The 18,795-nt window shown below is 36.7% G+C and overlaps 1 protein-coding gene across 2 annotated transcripts in view; it reads left to right on the top strand.

Annotated features, from left to right (window-relative positions):
• bag6 (BCL2 associated athanogene 6) overlaps positions 1–18,539 on the top strand; it is a 33,400-nt gene extending 14,861 nt beyond the window's left edge. The window contains exons 13-25 of one of the 2 annotated variants that reach the window (XM_051862336.1): positions 2,703–2,787; positions 3,017–3,327; positions 10,578–10,857; positions 10,951–11,120; positions 12,010–12,063; positions 12,599–12,701; positions 12,807–12,931; positions 13,387–13,521; positions 16,431–16,484; positions 16,634–16,798; positions 17,042–17,149; positions 17,313–17,459; positions 17,911–18,539. In XM_051862336.1, coding sequence (XP_051718296.1) covers positions 2,703–2,787; positions 3,017–3,327; positions 10,578–10,857; positions 10,951–11,120; positions 12,010–12,063; positions 12,599–12,701; positions 12,807–12,931; positions 13,387–13,521; positions 16,431–16,484; positions 16,634–16,798; positions 17,042–17,149; positions 17,313–17,459; positions 17,911–18,006 — 1,833 coding nt within the window. In that variant the 3' untranslated portion in view covers positions 18,007–18,539. The remainder of the gene's footprint in view (positions 1–2,702; positions 2,788–3,016; positions 3,328–10,577; positions 10,858–10,950; positions 11,121–12,009; positions 12,064–12,598; positions 12,702–12,806; positions 12,932–13,386; positions 13,522–16,430; positions 16,485–16,633; positions 16,799–17,041; positions 17,150–17,312; positions 17,460–17,910) is intronic. The other variant, XM_051862337.1, reaches the window with a different exon arrangement.
• Positions 18,540–18,795: the final 256 nt, after the last annotated feature.

Consider the following 18,795-nt stretch of genomic DNA (forward strand, 5'->3'; position numbering starts at 1 on the left):
TATGATTATTAAATGGTTCAAATACTTTCTCCTATCCCACCTTAATAGAGAGGCAGCTACAACAAGCCATATTAAGCCATTCACAGGTTGTGTAAGAACTGAGTTTGGGGCTGAGCTACACAAAAAATTCCATTTCACAGGGTTCCCACGCACCTTGAAAGTACTTGGATTTCAGACACATGAATTCAAGGCCTGAAAAGTACTTAAAAAAACAAATATTGGCCCTTGAAAGTGCTTAAATTAAATTTGAAATAAATTTTGTCAAAATTATAACATGTCCCTCTTAGTCCTAGTATATTTGTTTTGGAATATTATTTTGCATTATATTGTGTTTTCAAATTTCACTTGTTTTCCATTACGGTACTTCCCCTTGCTTGTTATTAGGCGGGGTTTGGACATTTGAGCTGTGACACTTGCTGTGTCTGAAATAAACATTCTTATAGGGATGTACGATTTTGATCGTGGACGATTAAAAGGTCTCCACGATCTCCTTTTGAAGAAATACTGTTGTGTCATGCTATAGTGCTTTCTGTCAGTTGCAGTCCTCTGTCTCAACATACTGTGTAATACAAAGCGACATACATTCACATCACATGTTAACACAGCGGTAGAGTTATACTCACGGAACACTGCAGTTATTCACAATCACAAAAGTTTATTATTTGTTATATACAATACCATATTATGAGTTTTAAAGCCTTGCCGGTTAAACATTTTATCTGCGTGCTGGCCTGACACGTGCTTTTCTGAGCACCCGAAGCGCGCACACCCAAAAAGCCTGTCAAACGCTGCATTTGCTTGACAAAGTTATCATTCGCATCTTATTCTACTAATACTGTCAATACACACAAGGTTTACACCATCGGTTAAGTGTAAAGTTAAAGTAAACAGTTGAGAGAAAATCGAATGCGTGTCAATATATTAGATGCGCGCAAGAGCCTTAAAGGGACAGACAACACATGCTGCGACTTGTCCTCAAAGGTATATTTCAACCAAAAATGAAAATTCTGTCTTTATTTACTCACTCTAAAATTGTTCCAAACCTGTATTAATTTCTGTCTTGTGCTGAACACAAAAGAACATATTTTGAAGAACGTGGGTAACCAAACATTTGCTAGTACCCTTTGACATCCATAGTATTTTCTTTCCTACTATGGAACTCAAAATGCAACTGTTTGGTTACCCACATTCTTCAAAAAAAACTTGTATGTTCAACAGAAAAAATTTTATTTGGGTTTTAAACAACTTCTACGGTGAGTAAATAATGACAGAATTTCCTTTTTTTTTTTTTTTTTTTTTTTTCTTTCTTTAATACAGTAGCTTTAACAAGAAACTAATACTAAAAATACTAAATTAATATTTTTCTTCACCCACTTTATCTGAAAGTCTGTCATTCTTTTTTCTTTTATATTTTGTTACCTTGTAATGCTACCTTTTTAATATATAGGGAAATTAGTTTGACTGTACTGCTTAGTCACTGGCAAAATAGTAAAAACAACATAAAAAAGATTTATGATCTAATCATGAATCGTGATATTTTTGCCATATCGCCCACCTCTACTTATTAATAATATTATGCATATTATGTAGAGTTAGTTTTCCCCCAAGGGGGTGTTTTCCCTCACTTTACCCTAAATTCACAATTGTGAGTTAAAGGGATAGTTCACCCAAAAATGAAAATTCTGTCATCATTTACTCACTCTCAAGTAGTTACAAACTTGTTTGAATTTCATTGTTCTGCTGAACACAAAGAAAGATATTTGGAAGAATGTCAGTAACCAAGCAGATCTCGCCCCCCATTGACTAACATAGTAGGAAAAATAATTACTATATTATCTATAATATATTGTATATAGTCTGACTTTAAGCCACAATTACGATCCATATAATCCTTTTTTTTTTTCTTTTTTTTTTTCTTCTTCACTCAATTGCAAAATGTATTTTTATAATATTCTCTCTATATTATAATGTTTTTACTCAAGTAATGATTCATAAAAAATGAAAACCAAAACTAGTATGGAATAATTGTTAACATTAGGGATAAGAAAGCTGCAAATGGTTTTAATATATTTCCAAAATTAACATACAAATGATTCTGAACCTCTTCCGGGTTAAAATGGATGCAATAGGAGGATTAAAATGTTAAGTACTTAAGAGGTCTTTCATGATGCTCCATATGTGATGTGAATTTGATAGGTGCTTGATATAAAATAAACGGTGCTTTAAAAAGTCCTTGAATCTGGTGTTCATGAAAGAGTGGGAACCCTGATTTCAACTAACCGTTCTTTTGAAGTTAACATTTATAAAAGAATCCTGATAAAATGTGTCATGTTATAAATTAATTGTGGTAGTAATTTCTGTCATATTTCATGTGTCTATCACAACTAATATTACAATATAGTAAATTTATATGTATTATTAAATATAGTAAACATAACATTTTAGTATATTATTTTAAAGATGGTGGTAATAAGTTCCATAACTTTTAAATAGGTTTAGCTTGGGACACTTCCTCAAATTATAATTTTGTGCTTAATTTTCTCACTATTTCCATACAATTTTCTGCACTGGGAGTTGTGGTTGGCTAAATGCGGAAGCGTTTGTGCATTATGATCAATTCTTATAGTAGGTCTGGCTTGGACTTGTTCATTGCGTGTTTGGTTTTATAATGGTTGGTTTTATATGCATGTGTCTTCACTCAGGCTGGACAGTTCCCTCCCGCCGCTCTTAATCAGATGATCGGTGGACTGGTCGGGCAGCTTCTGACAGGAGCTACTGGGCAGATGGGTATATTTGCATAATACTTGCGATAATACTTGCCCTGTGTTTTGTGAAGTCAATAACATAATGGGCTCTTTGTTTAATAACTGACATGTGAATAAGCTCAAATGAGGTCACAGTCCTCTTGATGTTGCTGATTTTCTACGTAGACTGAAGAAATTTTATGAAATACAAATATAAAATTCCTCTGGTTAGGGCATTGTATAATATGTCTTGCTGTTCTTTGTATCCATAGCCAGCCAAAATACCACGTCCTCCTCACAAACATTCACTTTCTCCACATCCGCTTCCACAAGCACTCCATCCACCACCACGACTGCCACCAGTGGCTCTGGGCCCACGCAGTCCAGTAGTACCAGTACCAGCACTCCCCAATCTGGATCTGCACCACCACCCCCTCAGGAAAATCCTTTAGGGGGAAACCTGGAGCAGTTGTTAGGGTCTCTACTGGGAGGAGCTGTTGCCGCAGGCGGCCAGGGCCCTTCTATAACAGTCACTATGCCTGGGGTCCCTACCTTCATCCAGGGTGTCACAGACTTCATGCAGGTAAATAGCCCCTTTGGCTTTATAGACTTTTTTTTTTCCTCTCCATCTTAGTCAGTGAAGATTACAAGGAACAGTTAACCCAAAATACAACATTTCTGTCAACATTTACTAACACATTTTATTTTTTTCAATGGAAACCAAAGTAGGTTTATACAATAAAAGTGAATGGGAGATGGATGCTGTTGAGCTCCAAAAACTGCACATTGAAGGAAACACACATTGTGATATATAGTTTTTCTGTGATACATATTGCGATGGGTAAAAATGCTGTAATTTTCATCAGATGAAATTTGGAAATAATCGTTCTAGAATGATTGGTGATTTTGTAGGGGAGTGCATCTCCATAGAAAATAAAAGCTAAAATAAAAGCTAAATTTTAAAGGTTAACGCGTGTATGCCTTTTCAGCGCCTCTGTGAAGTTTACTTAATTTCACTCGTTTAATCCGACTCCAATTTCAAATGATTTACTCTTAGGTTGTGTTTCCAGTTAGAAATTAATTATTGGTTATGCATTAATTTAGATTTTTGATTATTCTGATTACCTTATCTTCAATTATTCGTTCACTGCAGTCCCGGTATCGCTTTAGAAAAGTCACTTCGGCCGACTGAGTGCTCTTCTCGGACACAAACTCGTCAGTTCTGACCTTAAACATTGGATGCAGGGTAAATATCTACCTTTAAGTCGGTCGCGCTCTGCTTACTCGTAACAAAAAGCATAGTTTTTATATATTTACGAAAACTGCAACTTATTTAAGGCAGCGATAGTCAGAAATCGAAATGGACTTAATTGATGTGCCCTATGCGCCATCTATTAAACCTTCCGTATGATCAATCCTGAACACAGATTTGCGGTAGTACCTTCGCTTTAATCTACTAGACGTAATGAATCAAAAATAATACAGTATAAACCAAATATAACATTTTATTTGTCAAGTAAAAATGTATCATGCAATTACATTACAGTTAGACAATTAGAAGCCAATTCAGAAATAATAAATGCATAACATCAATTACTCAAAGAAATGCATATACACACAGTGATGTGTGAATGTCTTTAGACATTCACCCATCTCTGCACGGGGGCTTCTGGCTACAGATGATCCCGCATGACTGCTTTGCACTTTACCTTATATACAGACCAGAACAAAAGGGTTGTAAATATTTATTACACCAACACCTGTTTTGGGGGGAGAGGAGTGGGTTTTTTCAACACCCAAAAGGAGGACATAATTCTCCTTAGTTTTCAATTTTCTTCATAATACCAGTGACTGCTGTGAAATTGAGACCATTTTACCAATCGCACTGAGACATTTAAAATGATACCAAACATGAAAGGGAAAAAACAATAGGTATACAAGTTACATTATACATCCAATATGAACTTTCAGTGACTTGAGTCAGGGGGAAGGAGAATTTGTGTTTGTGTGTGTGTGTGTGTGTGTGTGTGTGTGTGTGTGGGGGGGGGGGGGGGGGGGGTGTAAATCCTGTAGATGTTGTAAGGGCAAGGCGTTGTCCTATGCTATTTCTTTGAGATCTATTTCTTTGGGGGTTGCATCCTGTAGATGTTGTAAAGGCAAGGCGTTGTCCTATGCTATTTCTTTGAGATCTTCTCACCAAATGAGTATTATTGCTTCATTGCAGGGCACTTGATCTCAATTTTTGTCTAGCAGGAAAATCAAGTCTTACAGTCCGCCCCTGGCCCCTTGGGGCAAATTCGATCAGTCCTGAGGGGCCACTTTTGGACATTTCCTGCTTCCATATATTGGGTGTTGTTTTCAGAGTGTTCATAGGCCGGCACCTAGCAGCACCAGTCGATGGGTGCATGAGTCAAGTCCTCACCTGAAATAACAACATTAAGGCAGGTTGAACATTATGATGAAAGTACTGCAGAATGCATCTCTGTGACACACAGTCCCTTTAGGTGTGGGTATACTGCGGTGAGTGGATGCTGCGGCAGCTGGACCTGATGTCTGTGATCCTCTTGGTCAGGTTTGTTTCCACCTACTCTTGGCTGTGGTGGTGTTCTGTCTGTAGAATGACTGGTTGTACCAAGTCTGTTGTGTTGGTCAGCATGAGCAGAACGTGTCAGGAAAGTCTCATTACACTTTACGGAAGCATCTGTGTCCGCCCCAGGTTTAATTGATCCTGTGAGAAGTCCTCGGTTACCTTCAAGTAGAAGGTTTCGTTTGCCGGGCAGGTCAAATCTCCATGGGTGAAGGATTCATTTCACTGATGATGCTCCATTGCGTGCAGGACACCTGAACAACTTTTGGATGATCATGCAATACTTGAACGCTAGTGAATTTGGTGTTATTGGAAGATGAGAAAAAGGGTTGTTGGAAAACAGAATAACACAAAATAACACATGATGAACATGTCAAAAGTGCGAATGGTAAACAAGGTCTCCTTTTCAGAGTCCTATCTTTAGTGAACAGGTCTCATTCTAATCACCAGATTCTTCACTATCACTGTAATATGATAGTGGAATTTAGACTTGGTCTGGATAAGTTAAAGGAAAGTAGCAAAGAGTCAAAATAACTAGTATATTTACCAGTGGTATGCATAATTAAATATATCACATACTTAAACATAGAAATACACAATTTCATAATTACAATTATAAAACTGTCTATAATGGTTGTTTTAACTGCAAATCCTTAATGCAAAACTAAGGTTTCAATCAAGTCAATTAGAGAATGAAATTTACAGAAACAGAGATTTAAAACCTCTAGTTTAGCTTTTACAACCATCATCTGTGCATTTGATGTACAGGCTAAGTCACACTCAAGAATACAGGTCTGACTGGGAATTGAGTAACAGATTGACAGAAATGCCTGCATTTCAGTTCTAATTCTTTTGTTACATTTGTTACATTTTGTTACATTACAGTGTTTCCATAACACCTCAAAATTGACACAATTAAAAAGAAAAGAAATTATGGCAATAATTTCCCTTGTCCTATATGTATGAAGGTGAATGATGTATGCTAAATTTGCATTATGTGAATAATTTTAGCCTAGATAGTCTTATGATCTATGCCAGGTAGAGATGTTGTGAGTTTGTAGTAGGGTGTGTGTGTTCTATATGTTTGTGTAGAAGATGGGTGGTGTCTATCCTACCATGATTTGTGTTGCATAATTTAGTTCCAGTTCTGCATTGGGAGGCCATGTCTCTATGAGTGCAATGAGGTTTGAATGGCCTCTTGGAAGTTTCTACACACCCATCTTCTGCAAGTAAAGTTGTGTCCTGGCTAAATGCAGGTGGGACCAGACACCCTTGTGGAATCTGGCCCTAAAAATGGCAGCTGTCAGTCCTGAAAGGGAAACAGACACACAGAAAAAACAGTTGATCTTGAACCTTTAAACAAATTGCATTAAGATAGATGGTGCCATCTTAATTTTCTTGAATGGTCTTATCCAGACAGTTGTTGCAGATGGCTTTAATCTGTTAAGATTTTATGCCATTAGAAGAAAATTTGTTTTAGTTTACAAAGACATAGATCATTATTATGATTATGTTTCTGCAAAAAGGCCAGATATAAATCTGAATGTTAGTGGTCAGTTTAAGCATTGTCAGAGAATCTTGCACCTTGAGTTGCTGTTGCAGCTGTGCTTACACAGTCTGTTGTGTTGTGAGGATTATGGCACCCAGGTCTCCTGGGGAAATCTCACACTAGCCAGATCTGTGATTAGGGCACCAGATCACCATTTGTGGTGTTGTGCTGTTTGTTTAACAATTGGTATTTATGGTGTCATTCAAATACTTGACCATTTGGACCTCTGTGGTCTGTAAAAACAGAAGAAGCTCTGCCTGATATTAACATTTCACACAACTTTAATTACATTTCCAGTAAAATAGCTTCCCTGATCAGATCCCATATTATCTCCCAGAGAGGAGTTTGCTAACACTTGTCCACTTTGTTTGTGGTTTTATTGCAAAGGAAAATCAAAACTTGTACCTCCCCTTGTCACTGGGTTACAGATCAATAGGATCCATTTTTTTTTATTCATGTTTTGATCTTGAATGGATTTAGCCTATTCAAGATATGATAATCAGGTTGATTGTTTTAGTTGATAGATACTGGGCATTGTAATTTTTCTCATTAAAAATTCTTGCACAGATAGAAGATAAAGAAGTTCTTTCCCATTAATTTTATTTAATGCAATTGTGAAGCACATTGTAGCCTTATGGCAATGCTGTGCTCCTGTACATGGTGTAACTGCAGCTATGCAGAAGATAGCTGAGTGTTCCACTTATAGGAGACAAACAGATTCAACATAGACACACGTTTCAGTACTAGTTATTCCAAGCAGTCATGTGTTTTAAAGAATAAACTCAACTGGTCTAGGTGCACATGTAGTCGCACAAACAACTAGAATGTGTGTTCTATGAGAACAACGTGTCTAACACAATTACAAATTTGAACCCTTCCGTTAATTCCTTATAATTCTTCCAGCACTGATAGTGCTCCCAACTTCTGTCTACATTCTGGTTCCATCTTACTACATTCTAATTCCTTCTGCTCTTCTCCAAAATTCTTTCTTCTTCCAAACTATTGCTTGAATCATCATGAGATTAAAGGCCATCCCTGGCCATTATAATATAATATATATCATAATGTGATTATAATATAAATTATATTATATTAATATAGTATAAATTAAAAATAATTTTATTTGTTGGTCTCAAGAGGGTCTTGGCTGAGTAATTTGTCCAGAATGACTTATCTCACTGATCTTTTTGGAAGGCATTTGGCCCTGCAGCTACAGCTGTGGTGGCATTGCATTGTGTTCACAGCAACAAGGCAAACTGGGAACCAGTTATAGACTTTGATGCTGTGAATGCTGGGTCAAATCATTACTCAAATCATTTAAAGATTTTTGTGACTACAGTATAAAATTGGACACAATTTTCTTATTTTTGGACTAAGATGTAATCAATTACATTCTTCTGAGAATCTATTTGGATATGAAAAGAAAGGTTGGACAAACACAGGTCTGATTGAGAGTACAAAGATTAATTTTTGGTCTGTTTGTTTTTTCAGTCTCTTTTGAGACACTGAACAACATACAAGAGTGCAGTAATTTTAAATAAGACCAAGGTAAAATATGTTTTATAAGACTGAGCCTTAAACAGTGCTGTTTACACTATTTGTGACATCAGTCGTAAACCTTCTTAGCACCTCTTGAACAATTTCAAAGTATAGTGATGTGATTCATCTTATTCTTCGGCTAAATTTCTTTTATGAAACAAAGACAAGCTGAGCTCCTCTGAATGGGTGAAATCCTCAGGCTTGGTTACAAGTCTCTCAGTGACATCATAATTATCATTATGTACATCAGTTTTAAAATTTAGTGTATTTTCCCAGTTGCAGTCTCTAGGACTTCTGCATGGCAGCAGTTCTCCAGGACTGAGACAGAATTTCAACCAAATCTTTTCTTTTGAAAATTTTTAGTTTCACAACACTGTTTTGTCCAGCTTTACATTTCACAACCAAAGCATTACAGTAAGAGATTTTGTTCCTTGTTCTCTTTTGGTTTATCCAATCACAAGATTTTTCACAAGTTAATGTGACCATTTGCTTATTTTCAAAGTTGCAACGTTGTTACAGCAAAGCAAATAAACATGTAGCTGGGCATTCTTTACCTCAGAATTTAGGTTTTAATTTACAGCCCTCTGTTGAATACTAGAATAAAATTTGGATGATGTTATTCCAATTTAAGGTTAATCTCTTGTTGCGTAGGCAAACAAGGAGATCTTTAAAGTTAAAGCAAGGGATCTCATTTTTCATCTACGCTGCCGCTATCATGTCCCTGATAAAATGTGGTTGTCTAATTCTCCAGACCCACCGGATTTCGGTCTCCGGTCTTAATATGGGTATGCCGACCCATTCTACAAATGTGTCTATATAGGATGCGGCTATCTTTCCCTCAACACTTCTAAAAGGCAAATAAGAATGGACTTACCACAACAGCTGAAGAAAGAGAAGAAGATCAAACCTTGGTTGTTGCAAATCCCAATTTTCCGCTGAAAAGACACTTGCCAACAGGATATGGGAGATCACGTCGGGGTCACCACGGAATCCGACGGCCTGGGCGAAGGTTAACGCGTGTATGCCTTTTCAGCGCTTCTGTGAAGTTCACTTAATTTCACTCATTTAATCCGACTCCAATTTCAAATGATTTACTCTTAGGTTGTGTTTCCAGTTAGAAATTATTGGTTATGCATTAATTTAGATTTTTGATTATTCTGCTTACCTTATCTTCAATTATTCGTTCACTGCAGTCCCGGTATCGCTTTAGAAAAGTCACTTCGGCCGACTGAGTGCTCTTCTCGGACACAAACTCGTCAGTTCTGACCTTAAACATTGGATGCAGGGTAAATATCTACCTTTAAGTCGGTCGCGCTCTGCTTACTCGTAACAGAAAGCATAGTTTTTATATATATATATATATATATATATATATATATATATACAAAAACTGCAACTTATTTAAGGCAGCGATAGTCAGAAATCGAAGTGGACTTAATTGATGTGCCCTATGCGCCATCTATTAAACCTTCCGTATGATCAATCCTGAACACAGATTTGCGGTAATACCTTCGCTTTAATCTACTAGACGTAATGAATCAAAAATAATACAGAATAAACCAAATATAACACTTTATTTGTCAAGTAAAAATGTATCATGCCAATTACATTACAGTTAGACAATTAGAAGCCAATTCAGAAATAATAAATGCATAACATCAATATATGTACAATATACATTATACATAGAATATGAACTTTCAGTGACTTGAGTCAGGGGGAAGGAGAGTTTGTTTGTGTGTGTGTGGGTGGGGTGGGTGGGGATGGGGATGGGTTGTATCCTGTAGATGTTGTAAAGGCAAGGCGTTGTCCTATGCTATTTCTTCATAGATGAGTTTTATTGCTTTATTGCAGGGCACTTGATCTCAATTTTTGTCTAGCAGGAAAATCAAGTCTTACACCTGCATCACATATATTTATTTGTGATCTGATAATCGCCTTATTTCCATATCAGTTTTATTCCGATGTATTGTGCAGTCCTACCAAAACATGAACCACTGATCTTGATCAGTACATCTTGAGGCTCTCATTTGCCATTTTTGGTTTTCGACTCTTGTTTACTTTAAGTGTGAAAAAGCTATGTTTCTGCCATTTTCTCACTGGTTTTTGTAATGCATGCTGGTGTGTATAAGACAGTTTTATGCATCTCTGTCATCAGGCTTCCCAAACACTTTTCTCTCAGCCTCCCTCGGGACAGCCTCCCACCTCGACACCCACCGCTCCTACAGCCCCACCAAACGCAGCCACCGCTTCTGGAGCCGCCGCACCCGGTGAAGGTTTGAACCCAGAACTCTTCACTGGGATAGTGCAGGGCGTCCTGTCCACAATGATGGGCTCTCTGGGTACACCTCAAAATGAAACCGAGAGCATCGCCCAGTTTATCCAGAGACTCTCCCAGACTAGTAACATCTTCACCCCTGGTACTGGAGATGCTATGGGTAAGCTCCATGGGGTTGATGCTTTTTCTTTTAGTTTATTTTCATTTTGTGCCAGCTGAATGAGGAAACTAAAGAATCTGGGTATGTGTTTAGGTTTCTTTGGTGATCTTCTCGCTTTGGTGTGTCAGAACTTCTCCATGGTGGACATGGTGTTGTTGCTCCACGGGCAGCACCAGCCTCTGGGTCGTATCCAGCCCCAACTCGCCCAGTTCTTCATTGAGCATTTCCTGCAAGGCCGTGAGCCCACAGAGGCCAACATCACCGTAAGTTGTATTTTTCACATGTCACTTTCACTTTCAAGCTGCCCTGGTTCAGTGAAACCCAACACTGTTCTTAAAATAATCCCAAAACTTTCCCATTTTGTATGCCTCCTTAATTAAACACACCTGTTTTGACTCATCAGTAAAGACTCCAAAACTTAAAATAGGAAACATCCAAAATGTTGAGTAACAGCAGTCCAAAACATATTGACTCCTTTGGAGTTCCCTAATCTAACATTCTAAAAATCCCACGGTTTTACTTTGGCTAAAATGAAATGCAAACCAGGAAGTCACTGTAGTTTGCTTTGGAAATGTTTTTCCATTTTACCTTGTCTGTTTTTACAAGTGATAGATAATACAACTTCAACACAAACACACAGAGGAACATAAATTTAATAAAGCACAAAGACTAATTTACAAAGTAATGGAACACGATTACTGTTGATAGCATATGCTTTGCAGACAAGATGTTATCACAGACAGCATTCAGAGATTGTACACAGAGTATTTTTATCTTTAGGCACGCACGCAATTTACCTCCATAGAATTGTTCCAGAATTTGAATGCCCATACATGCCCAGTCATTTTTGCATTTTGAAATAGTTTAAATATTTGTTTAAAGGTAAATGTAAATTTTTTTGCATTATTTTTTTTAATAATAATAATAACTAGAATATAATATTCTTGAGAAATGTTTAACAGTGCGATTACATTAAAAGGGATTCCAAAATGCAGAAGTGAAAAATTTATTTGCAGGCTTAATTGTCTGCATTTTTATCCACCTGTACACTGCTTTTGCTTCCTCTTGTCTGATTCTTCAATTTTCCCTCTTTCTGTTTTCTTTCCAACTCTTACTTTCCATCTTTTTTATTTCCTCTTTCTGTTTTTATAGGCAGCTGCTGATGACTTAATCGCTGAACTTGAGGAATACATCACAGAAAGTTTTGTAAGAATCTCTGGATCTTGACTCTTTAAAAACAAGCTATGAAAAGCATCTGTGACAGTCAATTTCACCAATCCCTTAGTTTGTAACAAGCATAAATGTTGTTACAGTGGAAGTCTGTTTACCTGTAAAAATCTACCTATACACTACCGTTGAAAAGTTTGAGGTCATTAACTCAGTATTTTTTATTTTTTTTTGTAAGAAATTAATACTTTGATTCAGCAAGGAATTGAACATTCTATTCATCAAAGAATTCAGAAAATAAGTCATGTCATGGTTTCCACACAAAATTGGGCAGCACATTGATAATAAATATTTTTTAAGCACCAAATCAGCATATTACGAATGAATTCTGAAGAATCATGTGACACTGAAGACTGGTAGATTGCAAACACAATATGTGCTTTTTACAAACTTAGATGAAGTTGATTGTCTGTACAAATTAAAAAGCATAGAAAACTGATGTCGCTTAGCTTAAAGAAAAGGAAAAACAAGTTTTACATATTTAAGGTGTTTACTTTCTGTCAATCCCATATAGTCAACCGTCGCAGTCCGCGATGGGGTGGATATTACCCAGACAAACCGGTCTTTTCTCAGACAGCAACTTTCAGGCATCGCCACCCACATTCTGCATTGCACCGGTATGTCTAGACGAGAGGCATCATGAGAAGAGATGAGTCTCTAATTAGATTTATAAATGCATGCATACAATTTGAAGACTGTAAATGTTTGTTTTATTTTCTCAGATCAAACATTTGGACCCCGGCTCCTGCAGCTGTGCAACCGTGCTCTCTTTGAGTGTCTGGCCCTCAACCTCTATTGTCTGAACGGAGAACAAAGTGCGCTTACCTCCGTCATCAACCACCGCATTGTTAGTACCCAAAACAACTAATATCTGATTCCTACACCCCCTTCGTCTTGTTTATTCGTTTATTGTTCATCCTATGACCTTTACGCTGAATAATGAAAATTGTGGAGGAGACATTTCCATGTTGGTGGGGGCTTGCGTTTATGCAGGAAACTTGATTTATTTGCGTTCAAGTAGGCAACTGTTTTGATAAAGGCGTCAGGGGTTAGACACGCGAGATAGGAGTTTGCAGTCATGGAAGACCTGAAAATATTACTTATTAAAATAGTTATAATTTCTATATAACAAAAATGTAAAAATGATTTTGCAGGGCCTGGAAGGGGAATTTACTAAACTCCTTCTTCTATTATATATATGCCTTTCATTAAAATGTAAAATTAGTTAGTTAATCTATGTAAAATAGTGGTTATGTAAGTGTATGTAATCCCTAAAGTGAGTTTGCATGTCTCCTCTATCAGAGGACGATGTCAGCTGAGGTAAACCCTAGCCTGGTGAACTGGTTAACCAGTATGATGACCATGAGGCTGCAAGTGATACTGGAGCACATCCCCATCACAGAGGAACAGATCACCCATTATGTCATCCACACACAGGTTTGATTCCACACCTTCCCATGGCATATTTCCAGACCAAATGCTACCAATTGTTATGGTTGGTTGGTTAGTGTGGTGTAGTGATTGATGTTTGCACAAAGGAGTGTTTCAAAGTTGAGGTGAAATTATTTTTTATATTTATATAAACCTTTAAACCGTATTTCAGTGGTGTAAATTGTTAGTCATTATTCAAAATATTTCATGCAGGTTTGAATGTGTCCTGCACATTCTATTTAGGCATTGTTTTAGGCACCACTGTAATGCTTGCACACTGCTGTGGCTGTGTGTGTGTGTGCACGTGTGTGTGTTCACTACTATCTGCTCTTAAAGTGTGTGGACTAACTTGGATGGGTTAAATGCAGAGAACAAATTCCGTCATGTCACTGTCACTTAGGTAATGCCACCTTTCTAAAAATACTTCAGTAGTTAACGTTGACATAATAAAGGTTATGATAGTAATAGACAGTCTACAGCAGTGGTTCCCAAACCTGTCCTGGAGGACCCCCAGCCCTGCACATTTTGTATGTCTCCCTATTTCTGACACACCCATTTCAGGTCTTGCTTGCTACTAATGAGCACATGAGTTGAATCAGGTGTGATATATGGGCTGGGGGTCCTCCAGGACAGGTTTGGGAACCACTGGTCTACAGTAATAGATTTATGCATTTCTATGGCAACACTATCAATGCCAAAATGAATGGAGATCAGGTGGTACTGCAGCCATGGGGTGCAAGTCAGAGATTACCAGTTTACGAGTTGTAATGATGAGTTCTATGAGGACATGAATGGTTTTTACAAGTCAGAATCTTGTAATTACGGTAATTCTGACATGGTGTGAACGCACCTATGTTACGCTATGGAAGTTATGAGGTGTAACAGTACACAAACGTGACGGTTTGGTATGTACCTCGGTATTGAAGTCAAGGTTCAATACTGGTTCGGTACAGCAGGGGGAGAAAACTAAACATAACATTGCTTCTTTTTTCTTTTTTATTAAACAGTGGTTTATTGAACAAATTGTGTCTCTCTCTTTAAATAAATTCAATTATAATTAACATTTTCTTAAGGATAAAAAAAAAAAAATCTATTTCTGCTAATGCTGTAAACTATATATATAGGGCCCTATGAAATCCGTTTTATTTTTTCCCAAATTCCGTTTTGTTTTATTCCTAAATTCCGTTTTTTTTTTTTTTTCGTTTTAATTTTTCTGGATTTTGTTTTTTCAGGGTTTTTTTTTTTTTTAACTCCATTTTAATGGCTTATTAAATATTAGTAATCAAAAAGCATGTCTAATTGAAATAATGAAACATCCAATATACCAAAAATTTATTGAAAAATTAACAAAAAATGTAATATTTTTTAGGGCCCTATGATACACGTTTTATTCTTTCCCCTCAAATTGTGTTTTATTTTTACAAAATTCTGTTTTCTGTTTTAACTTTTCTGGATTCCATTTGGTTTGATAATGGTTTAATTACATTTTAATAATCAAAAAGCATGTCTAATTAATTGAATTCTTAAAAACAACAAAATTTATTAATTAAAAAATGTATTTTTATGAAATGTTTTTTCAGAAATTTGGTTGCGTATTTTAATTTTTCTGGCAATCAAATGAACGCATAACATTTAATTTATCTTTTAATCATGAAATTAAACTTTTTTTGTCAAATGTGCTGCACAACAGAGGTTTACTGTTAAAATTAAAACATGGAAGAAAAACTGAGATTATTCCTTAAAAATATAGTTTTAATAATTTATTATTAAATTAATTAATTTATTCTACTGTACAACATTAATATGTTTCTGTCATGTTAAATCGAACTTTTATTTTGACGGGTTGCCGAGAGCTTTGAGTTTCTCTGCGTTTATGACGATAGTTTTCTCAAACGAAGCGGTTAAATGCTGATGAAGTGACTTTCAGAGCGGCTCTGGAGATGAATTTTGTGCGTTCATTTCCTCATATAGTGAGGCGACATAGGATGAAAACACTGCGAGCGTCGCATGTGCTTCATTGTGTGTGCGTGCGTGAGCATGTGTGTGAGGTAAATGAAAACGCGCTTCCGCGTCATTCATTTCAGAGGCACACAGGCATGCAATTCCGTCCGCGTTTTCTGCATCGCGGAAATCATAGGGCCTTATATATAGGGAGCCCTTTTGTGCACATTACTATAATATTAAAGGTTACAATCAACAACAGAGGCCAAACTATTATATTCAGTTGCTATTTAGTTTTAGATAATAATAATAATAATATAATAATCAACACTAAAATGATAAAAAAAAAATTTTAAATTGCACACAAGGCAGATTTTGCGTTAAGTTCTAAATCAAATTATAAAATTATTTTTCTACTCCAATTCATTTTTGAAATATAATCTACACAGCAGCTGTCATAACTTGTTTTCATGACAAATTTATTTATAACATATATTAAATAATTACAACTTTACTAACAGGTAAATATAATTAATTTATAAGCTAATATAGTGCATATATATAGTACATATATTTAGTGAAATGCTTCCCTCTAGAGTTCATTTCTCTAGTGAACTAACATGCTGTGGACGATAAATGACTTGCCTGAGGTAAATGTAATGCTACATGTGGTGATATTCTCAAGCTAATTCCACGGTTGAAACACTGGTTGAGAAATTACACACATATCTAGATATCTCGTCTATTCTTCTTCTGCGTTTTTTCCGAGTTGTGGCTGTTAGCAAACAGCATTGCATTATCGTGCACCCCCTTCTGGATTGAAGTGTGGATCGACTGTGACTGACTGTATTCGTCATCTGACTGTACCGTGTTGGTTCGGGATGAATACATGTACCGTTACACCCCTATTACATGGGTTTCAAAGGGTGTTTCACCTTGACTTTTGAGAATTCATGTGTCTATCTCTCTTACAGAGTGAAGAATCTGTAGAGAGGCCCACACAGGATCCTGAGCCTCAGAACGTAGAGGTATATAAATATAGAAATATGGTTTGAAGTTGATTAACAGATTTAGGTTGAAATGCAACTCATTGGATGTTGAAGACTTAACATGTATGTACATGGCTCTGGGTGTTACTCTGTGGTCTTACCTGTAACCTCTCCCATACATGGTTCAGATGGGGGACAGTCTCTCTCCAACACCTGCTACTACTGCAGAAGAAGCTCTGGCCTCCTCCCAGGAAGCTGGAGCAGTGGGAGTTCCAGCTAGGGAAAGTGAGGGAGCTGTTGGAGGAGAAGACGCAGGAAGAGATGCTGAAGCCTGGGCAGCTGCATTGCCTCCAGTGAGATATTTCCACACATTTTAAATCGAAAACAATCACCTTTCTACAACAGAAAACCTCTCCTTTATCATTTACCCTATCAAAAAGGAAACTTTTTTTCCATTTTGTTGTGGGTATTAAATGAGTAGCACCTTTGATTCCTTCAAGGTGTCTGATGAGATCTTTGTGTACCACGTTCAGATCATGGAACTTGAGGTTGAATTTTGTGGTGAGTGTGGGCTTGATGAGCTGTATTGTTTGCAGGAGTGGGTTCCCATCATCAGACAAGATCAGATCAGTCAGAGGAAGATAAAGGCCCAGCCTCCTCTTTCTGACGCATATCTGTATGGGATGCCAGCAAAGCGCAGGAAGGTAAACATTCAGTTTCATGCAGTTAAATGTTAACAATGAGATTATATGTTTTATTTTGTTTTCTATTCATTAAAACTGGTTTGCCATTATACTGTAATGTTTCAACCTTGCCCCTCCTGAAGCATCACAATAAACAAATGTTTTCTTGTTGTGTGTCTCCTAGATGGTAAAGAGTGACGGGCCCAAATTGTCACTCTCTGAGGCAGTGAGTCAAGCCGCCAAATCAGCCGGCGTAACGCCCATCACAGCTCCCAACGCCCTACAAGGGGATTTAGAAAAGCCAGAGCTTCAGGAAGCGTACAGTGAACAGGTGTGCGGAAACTAAGATATATAAAAATAGCAATATTGTGAAATACTATTACAATTTACAATAACTTTAAATTATTCGTGTCATATTAAAGCTTAAATTGTCCATTACTCCAGTCTTCAGTGTCACATGATCCTTCAGAAATACTGAAATAATTTACTAATAATAATTAGAAATATTTTAGTGCTCAAGAATCATTTCCTATAAGTATGTGTTGCGCTGTTCATTTTTTTGTGGAAACCATGACACATTTTTCTGGATTCTTTGATTAATAGAAAGCTCAAAAGAACAGCATTTGCTTGAAATGGAAATCTTTTGTAACATTAAATTAATCAACAGTGACAGTAAAGACATTTATAATGTCTTTGCTGAATAAAAAGGTGTTTTTAAATGTACTGACCCTGAAATATGACTATATATGACAAAACCCACTGATATCTCTTCTTTTTATCAGCTGAAAAACGACATCAAGAAACGAGTAAAGGAGGACCCAGATTACAATTCCAGACGATTTCCTAACACGCATCAAGCCTTTTCTCCGGACTCGTAACTTTTGTACCTGCCAACTTACACGAGTTCACCTCAGCCCGGTTCCTTGTGTGAGGTGTGTGTTTTATTTGCATAGTTATGTGTTGTCAGACGACTTCACTCCTGTTTCTATCTATATCTTTTTAACGTATGTGTTGATCATGCGTGGCTGGCGGTGGTGAGAGAAGTCCACGCACACTGGACATCTGCTAAGCGTCTCTTTCTTCTCAGCACAGTCACATGCGTGTAAAGCGCCAGCATGATGTATCAGAACTGTTGTTTTTATGATTCGGTCCGATAGTATTGTAACTGATCCAGAGGAAATACATGTTGATAACAGAAGGACAGAACCGATAAAGTAGAAAGCTACATTTTTGCAATGATGCTGTTGTTTAAAGCTTTGACTATATAACACTATGCCTTGCCTTTCAGTTCACCCATGACTCTGCTATGGCTTTATCTATGGTACACTGCAAAAAACAATACAAACTATGTAATTTGGAACCATGAATGTAAAATGCTTGAGATTAAACAATTTTGCACCAGTTTAGTGCATATTATGTGTTATATGGTCTTTTGTGAGTAAAATCCCAGTGCATTTTTTATGAAGTTAATTAAATTATAGAACTTTAAAGTCATTCTAAGTTTATTTTTATTGTCATAGAATAAAATATACCAAAACAAAACTATTCTTTAGAATGTTTTATAAAAGTTTAATTTTCTAGAACTTAAAGGGATAGTTCACTCAAAAATGAAAATCCTATCATCATTTATTTGCCCTCCTCCCATGAGACTTTAGTTAATCTTCAAA

This window comes from Ctenopharyngodon idella, chromosome 15, assembly GCF_019924925.1.
Source record: "Ctenopharyngodon idella isolate HZGC_01 chromosome 15, HZGC01, whole genome shotgun sequence".
Lineage (NCBI taxonomy): Eukaryota > Metazoa > Chordata > Actinopteri > Cypriniformes > Xenocyprididae > Ctenopharyngodon > Ctenopharyngodon idella.